Source organism: Bubalus kerabau, chromosome 3, assembly GCF_029407905.1.
Source record: "Bubalus kerabau isolate K-KA32 ecotype Philippines breed swamp buffalo chromosome 3, PCC_UOA_SB_1v2, whole genome shotgun sequence".
NCBI lineage: Eukaryota > Metazoa > Chordata > Mammalia > Artiodactyla > Bovidae > Bubalus > Bubalus kerabau.
Window position 1 is genome coordinate 54,957,118 of NC_073626.1, and position 26,213 is coordinate 54,983,330.

General features: G+C 42.7%; 1 protein-coding gene across 3 annotated transcripts in view; it reads right to left on the reverse strand.

Moving 5' to 3' along the window:
- Window positions 1–26,213, reverse strand: part of TUBGCP5 (tubulin gamma complex component 5) — a 294,174-nt gene that overhangs the window by 37,893 nt on the left and 230,068 nt on the right. The window contains exons 2-4 of one of the 3 annotated variants that reach the window (XM_055571843.1): window positions 12,177–12,349; window positions 9,933–9,986; window positions 9,701–9,809 (exon numbers count right to left, since the gene is read on the reverse strand). In XM_055571843.1, coding sequence (XP_055427818.1) covers window positions 9,701–9,809; window positions 9,933–9,986; window positions 12,177–12,322 — 309 coding nt within the window. In that variant the 5' untranslated portion in view covers window positions 12,323–12,349. Of the gene's footprint in view, window positions 1–9,700; window positions 9,810–9,932; window positions 9,987–12,176; window positions 12,621–26,213 lie in introns of those variants that run through there. The other 2 variants (XM_055571841.1, XM_055571844.1) reach the window with 2 other exon arrangements.

Genomic DNA, 26,213 nt, shown 5'->3' on the forward strand with positions numbered 1-26,213 from the left:
CCCACTCCAGTATTTTTGCCTGGGAGATTCCATGGACAGAAGAGCCTGGTGGGCTACAGTCCATGGGGTTGCAGAAGAGTCAGACATGACTTAGCAACTAAACAACAACAACTGGTGAGAATGCCCCTGCAGGCTAACAGAAAAGATCTTCTACAACTAAAGAAACAAAAAAGGAATCACAATGAGATGGGTAAGAGAGGTGGGGACATGGCATAGTCAAGATCCATGCACCCAGTTAAAATTATCCTCCCACAAATGGGAGTTCTCCCCAAGGAGTGAGGGGTCTGAACTACACATCTGGCTCTGCAGCCTTGGAGCTCTGCATTGGGAAGATGAGCCTCTAGAACTTTTGGCTTTGAAGGCCAGTAAAGCTTATATTCAAGTGACTCAGAAGGCTATGGGAAACAGACTTCACTCTTACAGGGTGAACACACAAATCTCACATGTTCTAGGACCCAGGGCATAAGCAGCAATTTGAAAGGAGCCTCGGTCAAACCCACCTGCTGATCTTGGAGAGCACCCTGAGGACACAGATGCTGGTGGCAGCCATCTTGGAGTATTTCTCTAGCCTATTAGCACAGGGGGCTTACCTGCCCAACAGTCAATCAGCAACAATCCTAGGACCCCCAGGCAAGCTGCCAGCCATGTGGAGACCAAGGCCCTACCACCAGTGTGTTCAGGACCCAGCCTCACCCGCTAGTGGACCAGCACAGGGACTTCCTGGGTCCTGAAGCCAGCTGTGCCAGGCGCCAGCACTGCCCCCCAGCAGCTGGCAGACCTAGATGAAGCCAGCTCGTGCAGCCAACCATGCTGAGGATCAGCCCTATGTACTATTGTGCCTACAACAGTTAGCCCACAACACAAGGCCCATGTAGCCCACAGAGGGGATACTCATAGAGCAAACAGCTCTGGTGACCAGAGGGCAGTGCTCTGCCAGGGGCCCAGAGACATCTCTTACATAAGGCCACTTCTCCAAGACTGGGAAACATGAGCATTCTACCTAAGGAACAGAAATAAAAACAGAGGATTAGGAATAATGAGATGACATAAAAATATGTTCCAAATGATGGAACAAGATAAGATGCCAAAAAAAAAGAAGCAAAGTGGAGATAAGCAATCTACCTGGTAGAGTTTCCCAAACTCGGGAGAAGAAGAATGAACAGAATGAGAAGCATGACAAAAAGTTAGAAAACACAAAGAAAAACCAAACACAGGTGACGAATACAATAATTGAAATTAAAAATACACTAGAAGTAATTCACAGTAGATGAGATGATATAGAGGAATGAATGGATCAATGAAGTTTAAGATGGAGTACTGGAAATCATGTAAGCTGAACAAACAAAAAAAAAATTTAAAACAAGGATAGTTTTAAGAGTGTTCTGGGACAATGTCAAGAATACTAACATTCATATTATAGGGGGAGGTCCCTGAAGGAGGAGGAGAAATGGGCAGAAAACTTATTTGAAGGGATAATAGCTGAAAAATTCTTTATCATGAGAAAGGAAACAGACATCGAGCTCAGAAACACAGTGTTCTAAACAAGATCAACCCAAAGAGATCCACCCCAAGATACACTGTAATTAAAATACAAAAAATTAAAGCTAAAGAGACAATCTTAAAGTCAGTAAAGGAAAAACAATGTTACTTATGAAGAAATTCCCTTAAGGCTATCAACTGGCTTTTTTGTGGAAACTTTCCAGCCCAGAATGGAGTAGCATGATACATTTAAAGTGACGGAATAAAAAAAAAAATCTACAACCAAGAATACTCTACCCAGCAAGGCTACATTCAGATTTAAAGGAGAGATCAAAAGTTTTAAAAATAAGCAAAAGCTTAAAGTGTTCAGCAACACCAAACCAGCTTTTCAAGAATTGTTAAAGGGACTTCTTTAAATGGAAAAGGTCACCACTAGGTCACCACTAGAGATAGAAACGGAGAAGGCAATGGCACCCCACTCCAGTACTCTTGCCTGGAAAATCCCATGGATGGAGGAGCCTGGTAGGCTTCAGTCCATGGGGTTGCTAAGAGTCGGACAAGGTTGAGCGACTTCACTTTTACTTTTCACTTGCATGCATTGGAAAAGGAAATGGCAACCCACTCCAGTGTTCTTGCCTGGAGAATCCCAGGGATGGGGGAGCCTGGTGGGCTGCCGTCTATGGGGTTGCACAGAGTCGGACACGACTGAAGTGACTTAGCAGCAGAGATAGAAAATTACAAAAGGAAAAGTCTCACTGGTAAAGATGAATATACATTAAAGGTAATAGATCAACCACTTACATAGCTAGTAGGAAGGCTAAAAGATAAAAATAATAAAATGGTCTATATCTACAATAAGTAATTAGTATTAATCGTTTAGTTGTGTCCAAATCTTTGTGATCCCATGGAATGTAGCTCTTCAGACTCCTCTGATAAATGATCCATATCCACAATAAGTAATTAAGGGATACACAAAACAAAAAGATATACAAAACATTAAAATGTCAAAAACATTAAATGTTGGGGGATAACACAGGGTTGTGAAATGTGTTCCAACTTTCAGTGATCAGCAACTTAAAATAATCAGGAATATATAAAGCCTGCTATATAAAAATCTCATGGTTATCATACACCAAAACCTTATAATACAAACACACACACACACACACACACACACACAGAAAGAAATCCAAATATTAACACTAAAGATAGTCATCAAATCACAAGAAAAGAGAACAAAAGAAGAAATGAATGACAACCAAAAAAAAAAAATCCCAGAACAATTACCAAAAGGGCAATGAGAACACACCTATCACTCATTTATTTGTGGCTGTGTTGTGCAGCTTGCCAGATCTTAGTTCTCTGACCAGGGACTGAACCCATGCTCCTGGCAGTGAAAGTAAAACCACTGGACCAACAAGGAATTCCCTCAATAACTACTTTAAATATAAATAGACTACAAAGGCTCCAATCTAATGACAAAGGGTGGCTGAATGGATACAAAAACAATACCCATACAGATGTTGCTCATAAGAGTCTCACTTCAGATCTAAAGATGAAACATGTATATAGAAAGTGAGGAAATAGAGGATTTCCTTACAAATGGAAATTAAAGTTGCGGTAGTAAAACTTAAATAAGACAAAAGAGACCTTAAAACAAAGATTGCAAAAGGAGACAAAGGACATTACATCAAAGGATTAATCCAAGAAGATACAACATCTGTAAATACATAAGAACCCAACTTAGGAAGACCTAAGTACAGAAATCAAATAACAAACATAGAAAAAAATGACAATAACACAATAATAGTAGGGGATGTCTTTCCATACATAATGGACAGATCATCTAGACAGAAATAAATTAGGAAACACTGGCCTTAAGTGATACATTAGGTCAGATGGACTTAACAGATATATGTAGAGCATTTCATTCAAAAAAAGCAGAATACACATTCTCTAAGAAAGATCACATACTAGGCCACAAAATAAGACTCAGTAAATTTAAGAAGACTAAAAATCAGTTCAGGCATCTTTTCTAACTACAGTGCCATGAGACTAGAAATCAACTACAAAAAAAAAAAAAAAATTGCAAAAAAACAAAAACAAAACCATGGGAGACTAAATAATATGCTACTAAAGAACCAATGACCAGGAGCTGACTGTGGCTCAGATCATGAACTCCTTATCACCAAATTCAGACTTAAAGTGAAGAAAGTAGGGAAAACCACTAGACCATTCAGGTATGACCTAAATCAAATCGCTTAAGATTATACAGTGGAAGTGAGAAATAGATTTAAGGCCTAGATCTGATAGATAGAGTGCCTGATGAACTATGGATGGAGGTTCGTGACATTGTGCAGGAGACAGGGATCAAGACCATCCCCATGGAAAAGAAATGCAAAAAAGCAAAATGGCTGTCTGGGGAGGCCTTACAAACAGCTGTGAAAAGAAGAGAAGAGAAAAGCAAAGGAGAAAAGGAAAGATATAAGCATCTGAATGCAGAGTTCCAAAGAATAGCAAGAAGAGATAAGAAAGCCTTCCTCAGCGATGAATGCAAAGAAATAGAGGAAAACAACAGAATGGGAAAGACTAGAGATCTCTTCAAGAAAATGAGAGATACCAAGGGAACATTTCATGCAAAGACGGGCTCGATAAAGGACAGAAATGGTATGGAGCTAACAGAAGCAGAAGGTATTAAGAAGAGGTGGCAAGAATACACAGAAGAACTGTACAAAAAAGATCTTCACGACCCAGATAATCACGATGGTGTGATCACTGACCTAGAGCCAGACATCCTGGAATGTGAAGTCAAGTGGGCCTTAGAAAGCATCACTATGAACAAAGCTCGTGGAGGTGATGGAATTCCACCTGAGCTATTTCAAATCCTGAAAGATGATGCTGTGAAAGTGCTGCACTCAATATGCCAGCAAATTTGGAAAACTCAGCAGTGGCCACAGGACTGGAAAAGGGCAGTTTTCATTCCAATCCCAAAAAAAGGCAACGCCAAAGAATGCTCAAACTACCGTACAATTGCACTCATCTCACACACTAGTAAAGTAATGCTCAAAATTCTCCAGGCCAGGCTTCAGCAATATGTGAACTGTGGACTTCTTGATGTTGAAGCTGGTTTTAGAGAAGGCAGAGGAACCAGAGATCAAATTGCCAACATCTGCTGGATCATGGAAAAAACAAGAAAATTCCAGAAAAACATCTATTTCTGCTTTATTGACTATGCCAAAGCTTTTGACTGTGTGGATCACAATAAACTGTGGAAAATTCTGAAGGAGATGGGAATACCAGACCACCTGACCTGCCTCTTGAGAAATCTGTATGCAGGTCAGGAAGCAACAGTTAGAACTGGACATGGAACAACAGACTGGTTCCAAATAGGAAAAGGAGTTCGTCAAGGCTGTATATTGTCACCCTGTTTATTTAACTTCTATGCAGAGTACATCATGAGAAACGCTGGACTGGAAGAAACACAAGCTGGAATCAAGATTGCCGGGAGAAATATCAATAACCTCAGATATGCAGATGACACCACCCTTCTGGCAGAAAGTGAAGAGGAACTAAAAAGCCTCTTGATGAAAGTGAAAGTGGAGAGTGAAAAAGTTGGCTTAAAGTTCAATATTCAGAAAACTAAGATCACGGCATCTGGTATCATCACTTCATGGCAAACAGATGGGGGAAAAATAGAAGCAGTTTCAGCTTTTACACTCTTGGGCTCCACAATCACTGTGGATGTGGACTGCAGCCATGAAATTAAAAGACGTTTACTCCTTGGAAGGAAAGCTATGACAAACCTAGACAGTGTTATTAAAAAGCAGAGACATCACTTTGCTCACAAAGGTTTGTATATTCTAAGCTTAGTTTTTCCAGTAGTCACGTACAGATGTGAAATACGACTAAGCAACTGAACAACAACAATGCTGCTGCTGCTAAGTCGCTTCAGTCGTGTCCGACTCGGTGCGACCCCACGGACTGCAGCCTACCAGGCTTCTCCGCCCATGGGATTTTCCAGGCAAGAGTACTGGAGTGGGGTGCCGTTGCCTTCTCTGAACAACAATGCTACCTCTTCACAAAGAGATGAAAGTACAGAGTTGGAGCTCCATCTCTGTATTAGTCACATGTCCCTTCACAGACTGTCTTATGAAAACCTGCACCATCCCTGCTACTCTATGGGAAGTCAGGAAATACATTACATATACATTGAAAGAAGCAGTCCCATGTGCTGCACATTTATTATAGCTGAAGTGATCCTGAATCTCAAAATCAGAAATAACTTCCACTTTCACATCCTTTGAAATGCGAAGCGACAAAAAACCAAATTTCTTAGTTCCAGTGGGTTTTTCCCCCAGATGTGCCAAAGTCTTTGTTTCCTCTAGAATAACAATCTAAAGTTCTCCTTTGCCACACATTTTTTCAAGCCTGCTGCTGCTGCTGCTAAGTCGCTTAGAGGATGGTAAAGTGTCATTTACTGAGTAATGCCGAAAGAAACTATATGTATACCTATTTATAAATCTAAATAAAGTGCGGTTTGAGATTCACTTCTGGCATGATGGAGGAAAAATGAAGTCGTTCAGTCGTGTCCGACTCTTTGCGACACCATGGACTGTGGCCTGCCAGGCTCCCCCAGCCATGGGATTTCCCAGGCAAGAATGCTGGAGTGGGTTGCCGAAAAATTTCCTTCTCCAGGAGATCTTCCCAAAGCAGGGATTGAACCTGGGTCTCCTGCACTGAAGGCAGACTCTTTACTGTCTGAGCCACCAGGGAAGCCTGGAGGAAAGCTGCCTTCAATTCTCTCCCCAAAAGAGTAATGTTAAGTCTGGACCAAATTACCAGAGACAACCATTTCAGTGCTCTTGTTAAGCATAGGCATACAAATGTAGAGTGTTTATTTGTGAAAACAACCTCAGGCAAGAACAGAATGAGTTTGATACATATATGCCTAAAGCTGTCTCCTCTCTCCCACCAGCTCTATCAAGTGGTGGTCCAGGGCTGGACAGCAAGTGAAAACCTGCAGCTTTGTTGTCATTATCTTAGTAGTGGTAGCACTGGCAAGTGAGTTGGGGAACCAGTGGTTGCAGGCCTGCAGTTGGGCAAGCAGTGGGCCAGCAGAATAGCTGAGGGTTATCAGGGAGCTCCTGAAAGCAAGACAATAAAAGGGGGCTTGCTAATCTATCCACATGTCTTGGGCTGACTAGAGGCTATGATAGGCACAGCAGAGACTAGAGTGAGCCCAAGACAACCACACATTTTTGGCCAATGGAGCCTGAGTTCATGGGCAAAGATGAGAGATCACACAAAGCATAAGCCAGGACAGTCTTGAAAGAGAGAGTAAGTAGCAATGTACTTCTCAATTCACACATAAATAAATCAGATTAACATCCAAAACTCATTTAATGTAATATGTTATATATTAAAGACTGAATATATCCCCCATGACTTCCCTCATGGCTCAGCCAGTAAGGAGTCTGCCTGCAATGCAGGAGACCCAGGTTCAATCCCTGGGTTGGGAAGATCCCCTGGAGAAGGAAATGGCAACTTACTCCAGTATTCTTGCCTGGAAAATCCCATGGACAGAAGAGCCTGACAGGCTACAGTTCATGGGGTCTCAAAGAGTCGGATGTGACTGAGCGACTTCACTTCAAACTTCTTCAATATCCCCTTCAATTTATATGCTGAAACTCCAGGCTTCCCTGGTGGCTCAGACAGTAAAGAGTCTGCCTTCAGTGCTTCTTTCAATGTATATGTAATGTATTTCCTGACTAGGCTATATGCTTCACTTAGTTTATTTAATTTAAATGCAAAGTACATCATGGGAAATGCTGGGCTAGATGAATCACAAGCTGGAATCAAGACTGTCAGGAGAAATATCAACACCTTGGATATACAGATGATACCATTCTAATGACAGAAAGTGAAGAGGAACTAAAGAGCCTTTTAATGAGGGTGAAAGAGCAGAGTGAAAAAAAGCTAGCTTGAAATGCAAAATTCAAAAAACACTAAGATCATGGCATCTGGTCCCAACACTTTATGGCAAACAGAAGGGAAAAAAGTGGAAACAATGACAGATTTTCTTTTCTTGGGCTCCAAAATCACTGTGGACAGTAACTGCAGCCATGAAATTAAAAGATGCTTGCTCCTTTGAAGAAAAGCTATGACCAAACTAGACAGCGTATTAAAAAGCAGAGACATTACTTTGCCAACAAAGATCCATACAAAGATATGGTTTTTCCAGTAGTCACATACTGATGTAAGAACTGGACCATAAAGAAGGCTGAGCACCAAAGAATTGATGCTTTTGAACTGTGGTGTTGGAGAAGACTCTTGAGAGTCCCTTGAACTGTAAGGAGATCAAACCAGTCAATCCTAAAGGAAATCAATTCTGAATATTCATTGGAAGGACTTACACTGAAGTTGAAGCTCCAATACTTTGGCCACCTGATGTGAACAGCCAACTTATTGGGAAAGACCCTGATGCTGGGAAAGACTGAAGGCACGAGGAGAAGGGGATGACAGAGGACAAGATGGCTGGATAGCATTACTGACTCAATGGACATGAATTTGAGCAAGCTCCAGGAGATGAAGGACAGGGAAGCCTGGCATGCTGCAGTCCATGAGGTTGCAAAGAGTGAGACATGACTTAGTGACTGAACAACAACAAGAAATGCCTCAATTATTAAGCTCTACAGTCCACCCAGAAAGCTACACAAAGTGAATCAAGAAGAGACATGAAAAGAGATTTGTCTCCTTTTTCAAAATGGTCCTTGCAGGAACAATACAGGGAAGTGTTTTACTAATCCTTAGGGCATGGATTCACAGCACTGCAGTTCTCTCTCTTCCAGAAATACCTTTATAGCCCTTCCTAAAATTGATGGACAGTTTTAAAAATTATCTTAAGCTCTTTCTTAGGTCACCAACTCAGGGTAAAGAAAGGGAAAGCCTATCAGTAACAGACTATTCCACAAGGACTATGAAGACTGACTTAATATATGTAGGCACAAAGAGTTAATTTGGGAGGACTGGGTTGTCCAAACCCTGCACATCTCAAAGATCTTCAGGACTGGCCCTTGACTGGCTCCTGAGATGTTCTCCTAGCCCTTGGAATACCCTGCTAGTACAGTGTATCTGTATGGCAGTCTTTAGGCCACACTGTATCAGTCTGATCAGACAGTTTATGCTAACAATGTGACTTATGGTGAATAATTTTGCAGGCCTGAAGTCCTTGGTTTGACCTCTGGGGTGCTGGAGATTGAGTAGCTAAGCATATTCATGTGACTGACCCCCAAGTAAACCCTGAACACCAAGACTCAGGGGAGTTTCCCTGGTTTGCAACATTTTGTCATTGAGAAAATTAAGTGCATCCCTATGCAACTTCACTGGGAAGGGACATCTGGAAGCTTGTACCTGGTTTCTCCTGGACTTTGCCTCATACCTTTCCTCTTTGCTCATTTTAAATCTGTATTCTTTCACTATAATAAGCCATACAATAAGGATAGCAGTTTTCTTTTTGGAGTTCTGTGAATTATTCTAGTGAATCATTGAGCCTAAGGGGTGGTTTTAGGGACACATAATGAATATAAAAGAGCTTAGAACAGCACCTGGCATCTAGTGAGCAATATACCAATAATTATATTGCCAAGTGTTGAGAAGTCATTGAAAAGTTTTAAGAAAGCTGCTGCTGCTGCTGCTAAGTCGCTTCAGTCGTGTCCGACTCTGTGCGACCCCATAGACGGCAGTCCACCAGGCTCCCCCGTCCCTGGGATTCTCCAGGCAAGAACACTGGAGTGGGTTGCCATTTCCTTCTCCAATGCATGACAGTGAAAAGTGAAAGTGAAGTCGCTCAGTCATGTCCGACTCCAGCGACCCCATGGACTGCAGCCTACCAGGCTCCTCCATCCATGGGATTTTCCAGGCAAAAGTACTGGAGTGGGGTGCCATTGCCTTCTCCGTAAGAAAGCTAGAAGTGCTATTATTTCTTCCAGTCTCTGATCTCAATTTCCACAGTAGGTTGGGGCCAACATGATTAAACAAGAATATACTTCTTTAATCACAAACCTGAGACACAGTGGATTTTATGTTAATTTCCAGGAGATGGTGATTCCAGTCGGTGGACAATAGTGAAACAGAATGAATGTCTAAATGTTAATAGATACAGGCTGACAATAATCAGATTAGAAACAGTAAAATACAGCAGAGATTTCACAATATAGCATACCTTGAATTCCTTTATATTTGGAAGTGATGCATTTAGAAATTCTTCAGTTAATCTCTTCCAACTAGCAGCTTTGCTTAGATCGGAATGAACGATGAATTTTTCGTAAATCCTGGAATGTTAAAAAAAAAAAAAAGCAACTAATAACTATAAATCTATATTAATAAAAAGGTCTGTAAGAAAATACATAGATATCTGAACATGCACACATATATATACATATAAACTGACTTACCCTTCTATTGTCTTTTCTACTTTGTGGCTATTGACATCTAAGAAACGATGAAATCTAAAAGAGAAAATGTGATTCTTATATCAATCGTGTCATAAAGCTAAGTAGACTAGTCTCACAGTTCAACACATTGCCCCTCAAACACCCTATACTCAGTTATGTGTTTCCAGTGAGTGCACTCTCTCCCTGTATCACCTCTGTCATTCACGCAAACAACCAGTCAATCCAAGACTGCTCAAGCATCCTTTCCTTATGACAGATTGTCTTGAGTTTCCCAACTCTGTCCTCTGGCTCCTCTCTCTTTCCATAATGCCCTGTGTGTAAGTCCAGCACAGCACATCCCTGTTAGCAGGGTTTCCTAATCTTTTTATGCCATTGTGAAGCCCCATGAATCCTAGGGATCCCGTCTCAGGATAAAATGAAATAGAAGGGAAGCCAAGCATACTGAAATACACTTTTGAAATATTTTTTGAAGTCTGTGATATAGTGAGACATATTTCTTTGTTAAAACATTAAATAACAAGATCTAGAAGTGGGTTCATAACTACATAACAGTAAATAAGTTATTAGAAATACCTGCAGTAACTACAATATGACAGTTTAATATGTGATTTCTACTGGTGACACAGTCATACATAAGCTATTACTTCTTGTTGCTTTCACTCATAATTGAAGGAAATGCTACTTTTTAGCTAGAGGTTAATATAATTTTCTTCTTGTCCAAATTTGTAATATCTGAATTCTACTATTAATATATTCAGACCCTCAGGTTAAGAAGTTCTAATCTACATCATATGTAATAATTTTTGTCTGTCTTATTTAAGAATAGAAGCTGTATTGCACCTGTCTGTGAATTTCTAAGGCCTAGAATGTGGCCTCAATTTTTTAAAATATAATTATGAATTGTTCACTTTTCTGATGGATTAAAGCATCACAAAATTACAATATAGCTCACTCAACTCTTGTTTTCCATCTTTTAGTGGAAGCCACACAACCTGTACTTAAAAGAAGTAAATTACACTATTAAATAAATTATCTAATTCTAACCTAGCAAATGGCTGAATGGAATACTATTTTACCTATAAATTTAGTTTCTCAACGTGTAAAAGGAGTTAGTAAATGCTAATGTCTCTCCTAACTCTAAAATGATGTCTGCTTACCTACTGTCATTTAGATATACTAACAGAAAAATTATTTGGGATAGGACATTTAAGTTTCTCTTAATATGACCTATTCTCTGAATATCACCTATTAAGGAATTGTTATATTTATGTTACACTTAAGAATTGAGTATTTTATTTCAGAAACGGGGTCGTTTAGACTCATCTATTCTTATTATAAACCAAGTGGGCACTTTATGTATGATCATTAAGGTTGATAAAAAGATTACCGATTTTGAAAGACTGTTTACTATTCAAGAAGACTTCTATCGACATTAAACAGGCAGAAGATTAACAATGACTACCATTCTTCTAATAATAATTTCGTTACAGGTAATGATCATAACTGATTTACATTTACCATAAGGAAAAATGATAGCTCTGATTTCACCTAAGTACCTAATCTGAATAAATTTTTTAAAATTAAATAAAAAACCGTATTAAAAGTTGTATTAGACCTCGAATGCCAAGAACTGTTTTAGGTGCTGGGATAAGAAATGAAAAAAACATACAAGCTCTGGTGGAGCTTGTATTTTAGACCTCGAATACTCTATACCAAGAACAGTTTTAGGTGCTGGGATAAGAAATGAACAAAACAAACGAAGCTCCCTACTCTGGTGGAGCTTGTATTCTGCATGACGGTGGGGGTGGAGACTAACAGTAACAACAAATAAGTTATCCAATGTGTTATGCTTCGCGTTTTGGAAAAAAAGAGCAGGGTAAGAAATACGGAGTGGTCAACCAACCACTCAAAAAACTGTTTGATGGGCAGGGGCCCGCGCTAAGCGCAGTGGGCGGAGCAGGGAACCGGATAGTCAAAACTCTTCACTAGGAGAAAGATCGGAGGACGACCCCCAGCAACCCACAACCCATTGTTTGAGCTAAGCCTGGCGTGCCCCCAGTCCACGGAGTAGCAAAGAGTCGAACACGACTGAGCGATTGAACTGATCACCGCCTCGGGCACCCAGAAGGCACGAAGGCACTAAGCTGCTGGAGCGGCAAAGCGCGCGGGGACTCTGCCGGTCGTGCAACACAACTCGCAAGACCCCTTCCCTTCCCTTCCCCGGCTGTCACGCCGCGTCCACACCTGAAGTTGGACCAGGCGAAGTGCAACGCGAGCTGGAAGTTGGGGTCCGCTTCGTCTTGGACGCCCGCCACAAGGCGAACGAGCTCGCGCACGTCGCGCTCTTGTCGTCTATCCAGCCAACTCCAGGACGGCGGCACGGACGCCATACCTCCCGCGCTCCCGCCGTCCTTCGCGAGGTCGCGCCAGCTCTCGCGTGAGTTCGAGCTGCGGCCGCGTTGCGCGTCGCCTTCGCGGGAGTTCGTGCTGCAGTCACGTTGAGCCTTGGGTCTGGTTCTTGTCAGTGGCAGGGTTGTGTGTGTTCTCCAGTCTCTTCTGATTAAATTTAAGAATGTCGTCAAAGGGGAAGCAGTTATTATTAATTTATTGATAATAGTCTCTGACTGGTTGGTGGTCTAACGTCTGATGTTTCAAGAGCAGCCACTTCTCAGTGTATCGGTTTGCACAATTTTTAGGTACCACCATTTGTCAGCTGTCCATCATTCAGTTTCTCCTAGAGGTGATATCCAGTGATCTTTGGGTTCCGCTCTGCACTTTCTCTTTTATTTTCATGCATTGGAGAAGGAAATGGCAACCCACTCCAGTTTTCTTGCCTGGAGAATCCCAGGGCCGGGGGAGCCTGGTGAGCTGCCGTCTATGGGGTCGCACAGAGTCGGGCACGACTGAAGCGACTTAGCAGCAGCAACAGCTGCCCACATGGGCCACACTACGTGGCACACACTACAGCAGGTGTAAAGAAAGCGCGTTGTCCCGCACACAGGCTGAGCTCCTTGCCTCCTGCTCTCCCCAGTGACTCCCAATGGGCCAAGGAGGACTTAGTAAACAACACGGGCTGAAAGTGGAGTAGTGCTTTTGTTGTTGTTCGTAATTAAAACTGTACTTTTAAACTGTTTATGTAAAGGATTGCTCATAACCATTACAAGACTTGTTGCATAAAACGTTTAACTTTTATTTTTCTTTTAGGGATCTACTAGGTTTTCATGTGGTTTGTTACATTGCATTACTCTAGCTGTTTGGGCTGTCATAACAAAATACCATAGACTGGATGGCTTGAAAACAACAGAAATTTGTTTCTCATAGTTCTGCAGGCAGCAATTTGAGATCCACGTGCCAGCATGATTGGGTAAGGGCCCTCTTCCTGGAATCAGACTTCTGGTTGTGTTTTCACATGATGAAAGGGGCAAGGGAACTCTCTGGGGTCTCTTTTATAAGGGCACTCATTCCATTCTCAAAACCTCCACCATCCTTTTCTAATCACCTCCCAAATACCATCATGTTGGGCATTAAGATTTCAAATTATTAATTTTGAGGGTGCACAAACACCCAGACTATAGCAACTAGCTAAAATATAGTTGCACACAACTGAATAAATCCTGTAAGAAGGGGGAAATCATAGGAGTAGAAATGATTCTGTGAAGAAATTTATACCTTCTCCCTGGGGCAATCTTTTCTACTTCAGTCTCAAAGGACATGTGGTAGTGCACCCAGCCTGTTTGCTGTTCTTGCTTTGCATCTGTGTGCATCTTTATCATCTGTGTGTTTATAACTCTCAGATTTGTGTATGCAACCCACATTTTTCTTAGCACTCCAAATCTAAAATTGCTTATTGTACATTTCCAGAAATGAACATACACACTTAGCATGTGTCTCCCCTGACTCCCTATCCAGCCAGTTGGTCTTGATCTCTGCAGGGAGATCTAGAAAACTTTCCATAGGGTGCTCCCAATGACTTAGACCCAGTAGGGACTGAGCTACTCTCACACACCTCCCTGGCTGGCGCAGGCCAATGTTCCCTTTCAAGAAAAGGAGTTGGAGCCTCATTCAGAATACCACTGGGCCCCTGGTGTCCTCTGTGGGCCTCTAAGGCTGGGGACATGGAAATACTTTTGGAAAGAACATGCAAAGCAAGAACAGCAAACAGGCTGGGTGCACTACCACATGTCTTTTGCTGGTCTAGGCCAATGCAGTCCTCCAGAGTGGCCTCTAGATAAATTTTCTGAAAGTGTACGCAAAGACCCTGCTTATTTAACTTACATGCAGAGTATATCATGCAAAATGCCAGGCTAGATGAAGCACAAGCTGGAATAAAGATTGCTGGAAGAAATATCAGTAACCTCAGATATGCAGATGACACCATCGTTATGGCAGAAAGCAAAGAAGAACTAAAGAGCCTCTTAATGAAAGTGAAAGAGGAGAGTGAAAAAGCTGGCTTAAAACTCAACATTCAGAAAAACAAAGATCATGGCATCTGGTCCCATCACTTCATGGCCAATAGATGGGGAAACAATGGAAACAGTGACAGACTTTATTTTCTTGGGCTCTAAAATCACTGCAGATGGTGACTGAAGTCATGAAATTAAAAGTCTCCTTGGAAGAAAAGCTATGACAAACCTAGATAGCATATTAAAAAGCAGAGACATTACTTTATCAACAAAAATCTGTCTAGTCAAAGCTATGGTTAACCAGTAGTCATGTATGGATGTGAGAGTTGGACTATAAAGAAAGCAAAGCACCAAAGAATTGATGCTTTTGAACTGTGGTGTTGGAGAATACTCTTGAGAGTCCCTTGGACTGCAAGGAGATCAAACCAGTCAATCCTGAAGGACATTAGTCCTGAATATTCATCAGAAGGACTGATGCTAAAGCTGAAACTCCAATACTTTGGCCATCTGATGCGAAGAACTGTCTCATTTGAAAAGACCCTGATGCTGGGAAAAATTGAAGGCAGGAGGAGAAGGGGATGACAGAGAACGAGATGGCTGGATGGCATTACTGACTCAATGGACATGAATTTGAGCAAGCTCTGGGAGGTGGTAAAGGACAGGGAAGCCTGGCATGCTGCAATCCAAGGGGTTGCAAAGAGTCGGACACGACTGAGTGACTGAATAGCAACAAATGGCCTTCTTACTTTACTTCTTCACCTCTCCCTTTCTGTTCTGTAAAAGAAACTAGCATCCAGACCCTGAGAAGATGGTACTCTAGGACACTGAGAGTCACAGTTATATCCAACTCTTTATGACCCCATAATTGGAGTGGGTAGAATTTCCCTTCTTCAGGGGATCTTCCAACCCAGGGATCGAACCCAGATCTTCTGAATTGCAGGCAGATTCCTTACCAGCTGAGCAACAAGAGAAGCCCAAGAATATTGGAGTGGGTGGCCTATCCCTTCTCCAGGGGATTTTCCTGACCCAGGAATCAAACCAGGATCTCCTGCATTGCTGGCAGATTCTTTACCAGTTGAGCTATCAGGGAAGCCCTAACCCACTGAATTCTCAGACGCCTGGCTTTCCAAATAAAGTTGCCATTCCTTGCCTCAGCACCTCATCTCCCAACTACTGGCCTGTTGTATGAGCAGACGGATCCTGGATTCAGTAATACTAGCAATTTCTTTTATACTATCACTGGACAAAAAAACTGTAAGAAAAGAGAACTACTGACCAATGTTCTTTATGACTATTGATGCAAAAGCCCTCCACAAAATGTGTTGGAGGAATTCATTGAGACGATATCGTTCACCAGTGGGTGACTTATGAGCTAGACCCAAGTAATGAGGCTCCTCACCTGCTCCTATTCACTTACCTCCCCCATCCTAGAAGCTGTCCCAAGGACACAAATTTCTAATAATAAAGTGTTGTTGAGACCATCTGGATGCCATATGTCTGATGGAACTCAGTTAAGACTTCTATGTGAGTTTTTAAGATTCTGGTGGGTGAATATGGAGGTCTACCTGTGGCCATCCAAGACAAGATTTGTATGCAAGTTCCCTTGCTTATTAAACCTGCCACCTACCAATTTAGAGTGTCTGCTCTTTCTTTAGTCTTTCCCCTGCTTTTGTATATGGAGGCCCATTTTAGATTTTACCCAAGAAACTCCTGAGGGTGTGAACCAACTACTGGTGAGCCAGCCAGCTGATCGAAGACATGGGCTGTCATCTGAAAAATGCATGCGACTTAAAAGTTGAGATTTAGGCTTATTTGGTGGGAATCATGTGGACTTCAAGAGAGAACTGTTTCTGAGGAGTTGGGGAGAATGTAGTGTAGAAGTTTGCAGCAAGGGGCAGGTAATCTGAATTTTAAGAGATTACTGTTAATTAAGGAAAACCAGATATCTCAAATTAAGGGATTTTGTGCTCTTCTATGTATGGGCAGGGCAGAAATAGATTTGCAGAGGTAGAGAACAAATGTGGACATGGCGGGAAGGGTGGGATAAATTGTAAGATGGGGTTCCTAGTAGGAACCTGTTGCATAGCATAGGGAGCTCAGTCTGGTAGTCTATGGTGACCTAGAGGGGTGGGAAGGGGATGGGGATGATGGGAGGGAGGACCAAGAGGGAGGGGATACACTGGTATGTATACATATAGTGATTCACTTTGTTGTACAGCAGAAACTAACACGACATTGTAAAGCAACTATACTATACCTTCCCAAAAAGGTAAGTCCATTTTTATTTCCTCTCAAAAAAAAATTTTTTTTTTGGCCACATCACAGGGCATGAGGGGGACCCTTGCCCCTGCAGTGGAAGGACTGAGTCTTAACCACTGGACTGCCAGGGAATCCCTAGACTCAGTCTTTTACTGAGCCTCTACCCCTGGGCTGTGACCCTCACAAGTGCTTCTGAGCTTTTTTCCTCATTTCATGTGACACAGGATGGCTAGAGTGGCTGCAGTTGGTTATTTCCCTTCCTTCAGGTTGGCAGGCTCTGGTAAAAGTTTTCCTGAGGATAGGATTTTGTTAAGGAGAACTGGGTGCTGTGGTACATTTCAAAGTAGTTTCTATCTTCCTCCCCTTGCCAGAAGCACCTGGAGATTTTTCTCCAGTCTTGACCCTGAGCAGCTGGTCGGGCTGCTGGAGGTAAAACCTACAAGAGGGTGAGGATGAACAAGATTTTAAGTTTTCCTAGCAGTTGCTGACTGTAGCAGCAGCTTCTGGGCCTGGGTAGGTATGATTCTGTATTCACTCTTCCCTACAGTTTTCAAGGCAGCAGTTTGCCCTGTGATGTCAGTTTTCTCATGATCTGAGAAGAGCTGCTAAACGATAGCTTATTCAGCTTTTTCCTTATTGTGAGGTCAGAAATGACATCCAAGCTCTTTTCATGCCACATCAGAGACCACTGTATCCTATTTTAACTTCTACACTGAAAAAATTAATATGATTATAGATATAATTTCTCCCCAACCCACCCAAAAGTGTGACTGAATAAACAAGTGGGGTAGTACACTCCTGTCTCAGGACCTCAGGCTGCACAAAGCTTTCCCAGATTAACTGATTGAATCAAAGTAAAGGGGTGGAATGAAGAAGGGACTTACTGACTTGTGTCTGTGGGTTTGACTCTCCTCTCAATGGAAAGTGTGCACAGGTTGGGGGTGGATAGTGGGGTGGTGGAGTGGGGGGGGGGGAGCATGGCTGACAAGCCTGGATTTCTCCCCTGGAAAACCAGTGAAAGGCTGTTGCTGAGCCATGAAAGACACCGAGATTCTTGCCTCTGGAGGAGAGAAATTCAATCCAGGGCCAGAGATGAGGCTTGATCGCTCAGAGGTTTTGTGTAATAAAGTTTTATTAAAGTATAAAAGAGATAGGGAAAGTTTCTGACATAGACATAAGAAGGAGGCAGAAAGAGGGCCCCCCTGCTAGTCTTTAGCCAGATGTTATATAGCTAACACTGCTAAGTCACTTCAGTCGTGTCCGACTGTGCAACCCCATAGACGGCAGCCCACCAGGCTCCCCCGTCCCTGGGATTCTCCAGGGAAGAACACTGGAGTGGGTTGCCATTTCCTTCTCCAATGCATGAAAGTGGAAAGTAAAAGTGAAGTCGCTCAGTTGTGTCCGACCCTCAGCGACCCCATGGACTGCAGCCTGCCAGTCTCCTCCATCCATGGGATTTTCCAGGCAAGAGTATTGGAGTGGGTTAGCAGGCTGCTAATTAGAGAAAGGGAATGTCTCAAAAGCCAGAGAATGGCACCAGGCCCCTCACACACAACATGCATTCTGAGATAATAGTGGCGAAAGGTGAGTCATCCCAGGCCGTAAAACAATTGACATGAATCTTGAAGAAAGGCAGGTTTCCAAGTAAATATATAGTTTCATTAACATAGATTTAGTTCACTGATTCCTAAAATGTCGATGTTCACTCTTGCCATCTCCTGTTTGACCACTTCCAATTCATGGACCTAACATTCCAGGTTCCCCTCGTCCAAGGTAAGGAGCAATGGCTGCGCTTTGCTGGAGCAGCCGTGAAGAGATACCCCACGCCCAAGGTAAGAGAAACCCAAGTAAGATGGTAGGTGTTGCAAGAGGGCATCAGAGGGCAAACACACTGAAACCATACTCACAGAAAACTGGTCAATCTAATCACACTAGGACCACAGCCTTGTCTAACTCAATGAAACTAAGCCATGCCCGTGGGGCAACCCAAGATGGGCGGGTCATGGTGGAGAGATCTGACAGAATGTGGTCCACTGGAGAAGGGAATGGCAAACCACTTCAGTATATTTGCCTTGAGAACCCCATGAACAGTATGAAAAGGCAAAATGATAGGATACTGAAAGAGAAACTCCCCAGGTCAGTAGGTGCCCAATATGCTACTGGAGATCAGTGGAGAAATAACTCCAGAAAGAATGAAGAGATGGAGCCAAAGCAAAATCAATACCCAGCTGTGGATGTGACTGGTGATAGAGGCAAGGTCTGATGCTGTAAAGAGCAAAATTGCATAGGAACCTGGAATGTCAGGTCCATGAATCAAGGCAAATTGGAAGTGGTCAAACAAGAGATGGCAAGGGTGAATGTCGACATTCTAGGAATCAGCAAACTGAAATGGACTGGAATGGGTGAATTTAACTCAGATGACCATTATATCTACTACTGCGGGGCAGGAATCCCTCAGAAGAAATGGACTGGCCATCATGGTCAACAAAAGAGTCCAAAATGCAGTCCTTGGATGCAATCTCAAAAACGACAGAATGATCCCTGTTCATTTCCAAGGCAAACCATTCAATATCACAGTAATCCAAGTCTATGCCCCAACCAGTAACGCTGAAGAAGCTGAAGTTGAACAGTTCTATGAAGACCTACAAGACCTTTTAGAACTAACACCCCAAAAAGATGTCCTTTTCGTTATAGGGGACTGGAATGCAAAAGTAGGAAGTCAAGAAACACCTGGAGTAACAGGCAAATTTGGCCTTGGAATACGGAATGAAGCAGGGCAAAGACTAATAGAGTTTGGCCAAGAAAATGCACTGGTCATAACAAACACCCTCTTCCAACAACACAAGAGAAGACTCTACACATGGACATCACCAGATGATGAACACCGAAATCAGATTGATTATATTCTTTGCAGCCAAAGATGGAGAAGCTCTATACAGTCAGCAAAAACAAGACCGGGAGCTGACTGTGGCTCAGACCATGAATTCCTTATTGCCAAATTCAGACTTAAATTGAAGAAAGTAGGGAAAACCACTAGACCATTCAGGTATGACCTAAATCAAATCCCTTATGATTATACAGTGGAAGTGAGAAATAGATTTAAGGGCCTAGATCTGATAGATAGAGTGCCTGAGGAACTATGGATGGAGGTTTGTGACATTGTACAGGAGACAGGGATCAAGACCATCCCCATGGAAAAGAAATGCAAAAAAGCAAAATGGCTGTCTGGGGAGGCCTTACAAATAGCTGTGAAAAGAAGAGAAGTGAAAAGCAAGGTGAGAAGGAAAGATATAAACATCTGAATGCATAGTTCCAAAGAATAGCAAGAAGAGATAAGAAAGCCTTCCTCAGCGATGAATGCAAAGAAATAGAGGAAAACAACTGAATAGGAAAGACTAGGGATCTCTTCAAGAAAATGAGAGATACCAAGGGAACATTTCATGCAAAGATGGGCTCGATAAAGGACAGAAATGGTGTGGACCTAACAGAAGCAGAAGATATTAAGAAGAGGTGGCAAGAATACACAGAAGAACTGTACAAAAAAGATCTTCACGACCCAGATAATCACAATGGTGTGATCACTGACCTAGAGCCAGACATCCTGAAATTGAAGTCAAGTGGGCCTTAGAAAGCATCACTATGAACAAAGCTCGTGGAGGTGATGGAATTCCAGTTGAGCTCTTCCAAATCCTGAAAGATGATGCTGTGAAAGTGCTGCACTCAATATGCCAGCAAATTTGGAAAACTCAGCAGTGGCCACAGGACTGGAAAAGGGCAGTTTTCATTCCAATCCCAAAGAAAGGCAATGCCAAAGAATGCTCAAACTACCGCACAATTGCACTCATCTCACATGCTAGTAAAGTAATGCTCAAAATTCTCCAGGCCAGGCTTCAGCAATATGTGAACCGCGAACTTCTTGATGTTCAAGCTGGTTTTAGAAAAGGCAGAGGAACCAGAGATCAAATTGCCAACATCCGCTGGATCATGGAAAAAGCAAGAGAGTTCCAGAAAAACATCTATTTCTGTGCTTTATTGACTATGCCAAAGCCTTTGATTGTGTGGATCATAATAAACTCTGGAAAATTCTGAAAGAGATTGGAATACCAGATCACCTGATCTGCCTCTTGAGAAATTTGTATGCAGGTCAGGAAGCAACAGTTAGAACTGGACATGGAACAACAGACTGGTTCCAAATAGGAAAAGGAGTTCGTCAAGGCTGTATATTGTCACCCTGCTTATTTAACATATATGCAGAGTACATCATGAGAAACGCTGGACTGGAAGAAACACAAGCTGGAATCAAGATTGCTGGGACAAATATCAATAACCTCAGATATGCAGATGACACCACCCTTATGGCAGAAAGTGAAGAGGAACTAAAAAGCCTCTTGATGAAAGTGAAAGTGGAGAGTAAAAAAGTTGGCTTAAAGCTCAACATTCAGAAAACGAAGGTCATGGCATCTGGTCCCATCACTTCATGGGAAATAGATGGGGAAACAGTGGAAACAGTGTCAGACTTTATTTTTCTGGGCTCCAAAATCACTGCAGATGGTGACTGCAGCCATGAAATTAAAAGATGCTTACTCCTTGGAAGGAAAGCTATGTCCAACCTAGATAGCATATTGGAAAGCAGAGACATTACTTTGCCAACAAAGGTTCGTCTAGTCAAGGCTATGGTTTTTCCTGTGGTCATGTATGGATGTAAGAGTTGGACTGTGAAGAAGGCTGAGCGCCGAAGAATTGATGCTTTTGAACTGTGGTGTTGGAGAAAACTCTTGAGAGTCCCTTGGACTGCAAGGAGATCCAACCAGTCCATTCTGAAAGATATCAGCCCTGGGATTTCTTTGGAAGGACTGATGCTAAAGCTGAAACTCCAGTACTTTGGCCACCTCATGCGAAGAGTTGACTCATTGGAAAAGACGCTGATGCTGGGAGGGATTGGGGGCAAGAGGAGAAGGGGACGACAGAGGATGAGATGGCTGGGCGGCATCACTGACTCAATGGACGTGAGTCCGAGTGACCTCCGGGAGTTGGTGATGGACAGGGAGGCCTGCCGTGCTCCAATTCATGGGGTCGCAAAGAGTCGGACACGACTGAGTGACTGATCTGATCTGATGCAATATTGTTCTTTACAGCTTCAGACTTTACTTCAATCACCAGTCACATCCACAACTGGGTGTTGTTTTTGCTTTGGCTCCATTTCTCTATTTTTTTCTCTATTATTTCTCCACTGATCTCCAGTAGCGTACTGGGCACCTACCGACCTGGGGAGTTCATCTTTCAGTGTCCTATCTTTTCACCTTTTCATACTGTTCATGGGGCTCTCAAGGCAAGAACACTAAAGTGGTTTGCCATTCCCTTCTTCAATGAACCACATTTTGTCAGAACTCTCCACTATGACCCATCCGTCTTGGGTGGCCCTACAACGGCATGGCTCATAGTTTCATTGAATTAGAGTAGACTGTGGTCCATGTGATCAGTTTGATTAGTTTTCTGTGAGTGTGGTTTTCATTCTGTTGGCCCTCGGATGGATAAGAATTTTATGGAAGCTTTCTGATGGGAGAGACTGACTGAGGGGGAAACTGGGTCTTGTTTTGATGGGCAGGGCCATGCTCAGTAAATCCTTAATCCAAATTTCTGTTGATGGGTGGGGCTGTGTTTCCTCCCTGTTGTTTGATCTGAGGCCGAACTATGGTGGAGGTAATGAATATAATGGCGACTTCCTTCAAAACGTCCCATGCATACACTGCTGAAATAAGTGCCCCTGCCCCTACGGCAGGCCACTGCTGACCCAAACCTCTGCAGGAGACGCCCAAGCACTGTTCTGGCTCAGTCTCTGTGAAGTCTCTGGGTCCTGGTGCGCATAAGGTTTGTTTGGGCCCTCCGAGTGTCAAACAAACTAAAATGGACTGGAATGGGTGAATTTAACTCAGATGACCATTATATCTACTACTGTGGGCAAGAATCCCTTAGAAGAAATGGAATAGCCACCACAGTCAACAAAAGAGTCTGAAATGCAGTCCTTGGATGCAATCTTAAAAACAACAGAATGATCTCTGTTCATTTCCAAGGCAAACCATTCAATATCACAGTAATCCAAGTCTATGCCCCAACCAGTAATGCTGAAGAAGCTGAAGTTGAACGGTTCTATGAAGACCTACAAGACCTTCTAGAACTAACACCCAAAAGAGACATCCTTTTCATTATAGGGGCCTGGAATGCAAAAGTAGGAAGTCAAGAGATACCTGGAGTAACAGGCAAATTTGGCCTTGGAGTACAAAACGAAGCAAGGCAAAGGCTAACAGAGTTTTTCCAAGTGAACACACTGGTCATAGCAAACAACCTCTTCCAATAACACAAGAGAAGACTCTATATGTGGACATCACCAGATGGTCAATACCAAAATCAGATTGATTATATTCTTTGCAGCCAAAGTTGGAGAAGCTCTATATACTCAGCAAAAACAAGACCAGTAACTGACTGTGGCTCAGATCATGAACAATTTATTGCCAAATTCGGACTTAAATTTAAGAAAGTAGGGAAAACCACTAGACCATTCAGGTACCACCTAAAGCAAATCCCTTATGATTATACAGTGAAAGTGATGTCTCTCAGTCATGTCTGACTTTTTGCGACCCCATGGACTGTAACCTACCAGGCTCCTCTGTCCATGGAATATTTCAGGCAAGAGTACTGGAGTGGGTTGCCATTTCCTTCTCCAGGGGATCTTCCTGACCCAGAGATCGAAACTGGGTCCCCCGCATTGCAGGCAGACACTTAACCATCTGCTGCTGCTGCTGCTAAGTCGCTTCAGTCGTGTTCAACCCTGTGTGACCCCATAGACAGCAGCCCACCAGGTTCCCCCATCCCTGGGATTTTCCAGGCAAGAATACTGGAGTGGGTTGCTATTTCCTTCTCCAATGCATGAAAATGAAAAGTCAAAGTGAAGTAACTCAGTCGTGTCTGACTCTTAGTGACCCCATGGACTGCTGCCTACCAGGCTCCTCCTTCCATGGGATTCTCCAGGCAAGAGTACTGGAGTGGGTTGCCATTTCCTTCTCCAGGGGATCTTCCTGACCCAGGGATCGAAATTGGGTCCCCCGCATTGCAGGCAGACACTTTACCATCGGAGCCATCCATAACTAGGAGGATTATACAGTGGAAGTGACAAATAAGTTCAAAGGATTAAATCTGATGAGTGCCTGGAGAACTATGGATGGAGGTTTGGGACAATATACAGGAGGCAGTGATCGAGACCATCCTCAAGAAAAAGAAATGCAAAAAAGCAAAATGGTTGTCTGAGGAGGCCTCACAAATAGCTGAGAAAAGAAGAGAAGCAAAAGGCAAAGGAGAAAAGGAAAGATATAAGCATCTGAATGCAGAGTTCCAAAGAATAGCATGGAGAGATATGAAAGCCTTCCTCAGTAATCAATGCAAACAAATAGAGGAAAACAATAGAATGGGAAAGACTAGAGATCACTTCAAGAAAATTAGAGATACCAAGGGAACATTTCATGCAAAGATGGACACAATTAAGGAAAGAAATGGTATGGACCTAACAGAAGCAGAAGATACTAAGAAGAGGTGGCAAGAATACACAGAACTGTACAACAAAGATCTTAATGACCCAGATAACCATGATGGTGTGATTACTCACCTATAGCCAGACATCCTGTATTGTGAAGTCAAGTGGGCCTTACGAAACATTACCTAACAAACCTAGTGGAGGTGACGGAATTCTAGCTGATCTGTTTCAAATACTAAAGGATGATGCTTTGAAAGTGCTGCACTCAATATGCCAGCAAATTTGGAAAAACCAGCAGTGGCCACAGGACTGGAAAAGGTGTTTTCATTCCAATCGCAAAGAAAGGCAATGACAAAGAATGTGCAAACTACTACACAAGTGCACTCATCTCACATGTTAGCAAAGTAATGCCGAAAATTCTCCAAGTGAGGCTTCAACCGTATATGAACTGAGAACTTCCAGATGTTCAAGCTGGATTTAGAAAAGGAAGAGGAACCAGAGATCATATTGCCAACATGGATCATCGAAAAAGCATGAGAATTCCACAAAAACATCTACTTCTGCTTTATTGATTATGCCAAAGCCTTTGACTGTGTGGATCACAACAAACTATGGAAAATTCTTAAAGAGATGGGAATACCAGACCACCTTACGTGCCTCCTGAGAAATCCCTATGCAGGTCAAGAAGCAACAGTTAGAACTGGACATGGAACAACAGACTGGTTCCAAATTGGTAAAGGAGTACATCAAGGCTGTATATTGTCACCCTGCTTGTTTAACTTATATGCAGAGTACATCATGTGAAATGCTGGGCTGGATGAAACACAAGCTGGAATCAAGATTGCTGGGAGAAATATCAATAACCTCACATATGCAGATGACACCACCCTTATGACAGAAAGTGAAGAGGAACAAAAGAGCCTCTTGATGAAGGTGAAAATGGAGAGTGAAAATGTTGGCTTAAAACTCAACATTCAGAAAACTAAGATCATGGCATCTGGTCCCATCACTTCATGGCAAATAGGGAAATAACGGAAACAGTGAGAGACTTTATTTTGGGGGGATCCAAAATCATTGTAGATGGTGACTGCAGCCATGAAATTAAAAGACACTTGCTCCTTGGAAGAAAAGTTATGACCAATTATGACCCCTAGACAGAGTATTAAAAATAGTTTTGTGACCTGGTTCGAAGAACTGACTCATTGGAAAAGACCTTGATGCTGGGAAAGATTGAAGGCGGGAGGAGAAGGGGCCAACAGAAGATGAGATGGTTGGATGGCATCATGGACTCAACGGACATGAATTTGAGTAAGTTCTGGGAGTTGGTGATGGACAGGGAAGCCTCGAGTGCTGCAATCCACGGGGTTGCAAAGAGTCAGACACGACTGAGGGACTGAACTGAACTGAACAATGTATGAGTAAAACATACTGGTTTGTTCAGCCCTCATGGGTTCTGATTCTTAAGCATAACTACTTGAAGACAGAGTCTAGGGTAAGTTAATACATAGTTCATTAACATAGCTTAAGAAAAACATTTCCATAAGAAAAACGCATTGGTTAGCTCAAGGTTTGAGAAAAGTTAAGTTCAGGTGGAACGAGGTGTCATCATGGCAACACCGAATTTTAAGAGAAACCTGCTTTTAAATTTGTATAGCTGCTGCTGCTGCTGGTAAGTCGCTTCAGTAGTGTCCGACTCTGTGCGACCCCATAGACAGCAGCCCACTAGGCTCCTCCGTCCTTGGGATTCTCCAGGCAAGAATACTGGAGTGGGTTGCCATTTCCTTCTCCAATGCATGAAAGTGAAAAGTGAAAGTGAAAAGTGAAAGTGAAGTCTCTCAGTCATTTCTGACTCTTTGCGAACCCATGGACTGCAGCCTGCCAGGCTCCTCCGTCCATGGGATTTTCCAGGCAAGAGTACTGGAGTGGGGTGCCATTGCCTTCTCCGAATTTGTATAGAGTAGGGAAAAAAGAAAATCTGACACTTGTAGTTTGCTTCCTCCTGCAACTTAAGAGAGAGAGAAAAAACGTCTGACACTTGCAGCCTATTTTCTCTGTTTGGAGACCCCCAGCCTTCTGAGATGGAGAAGGAAATGG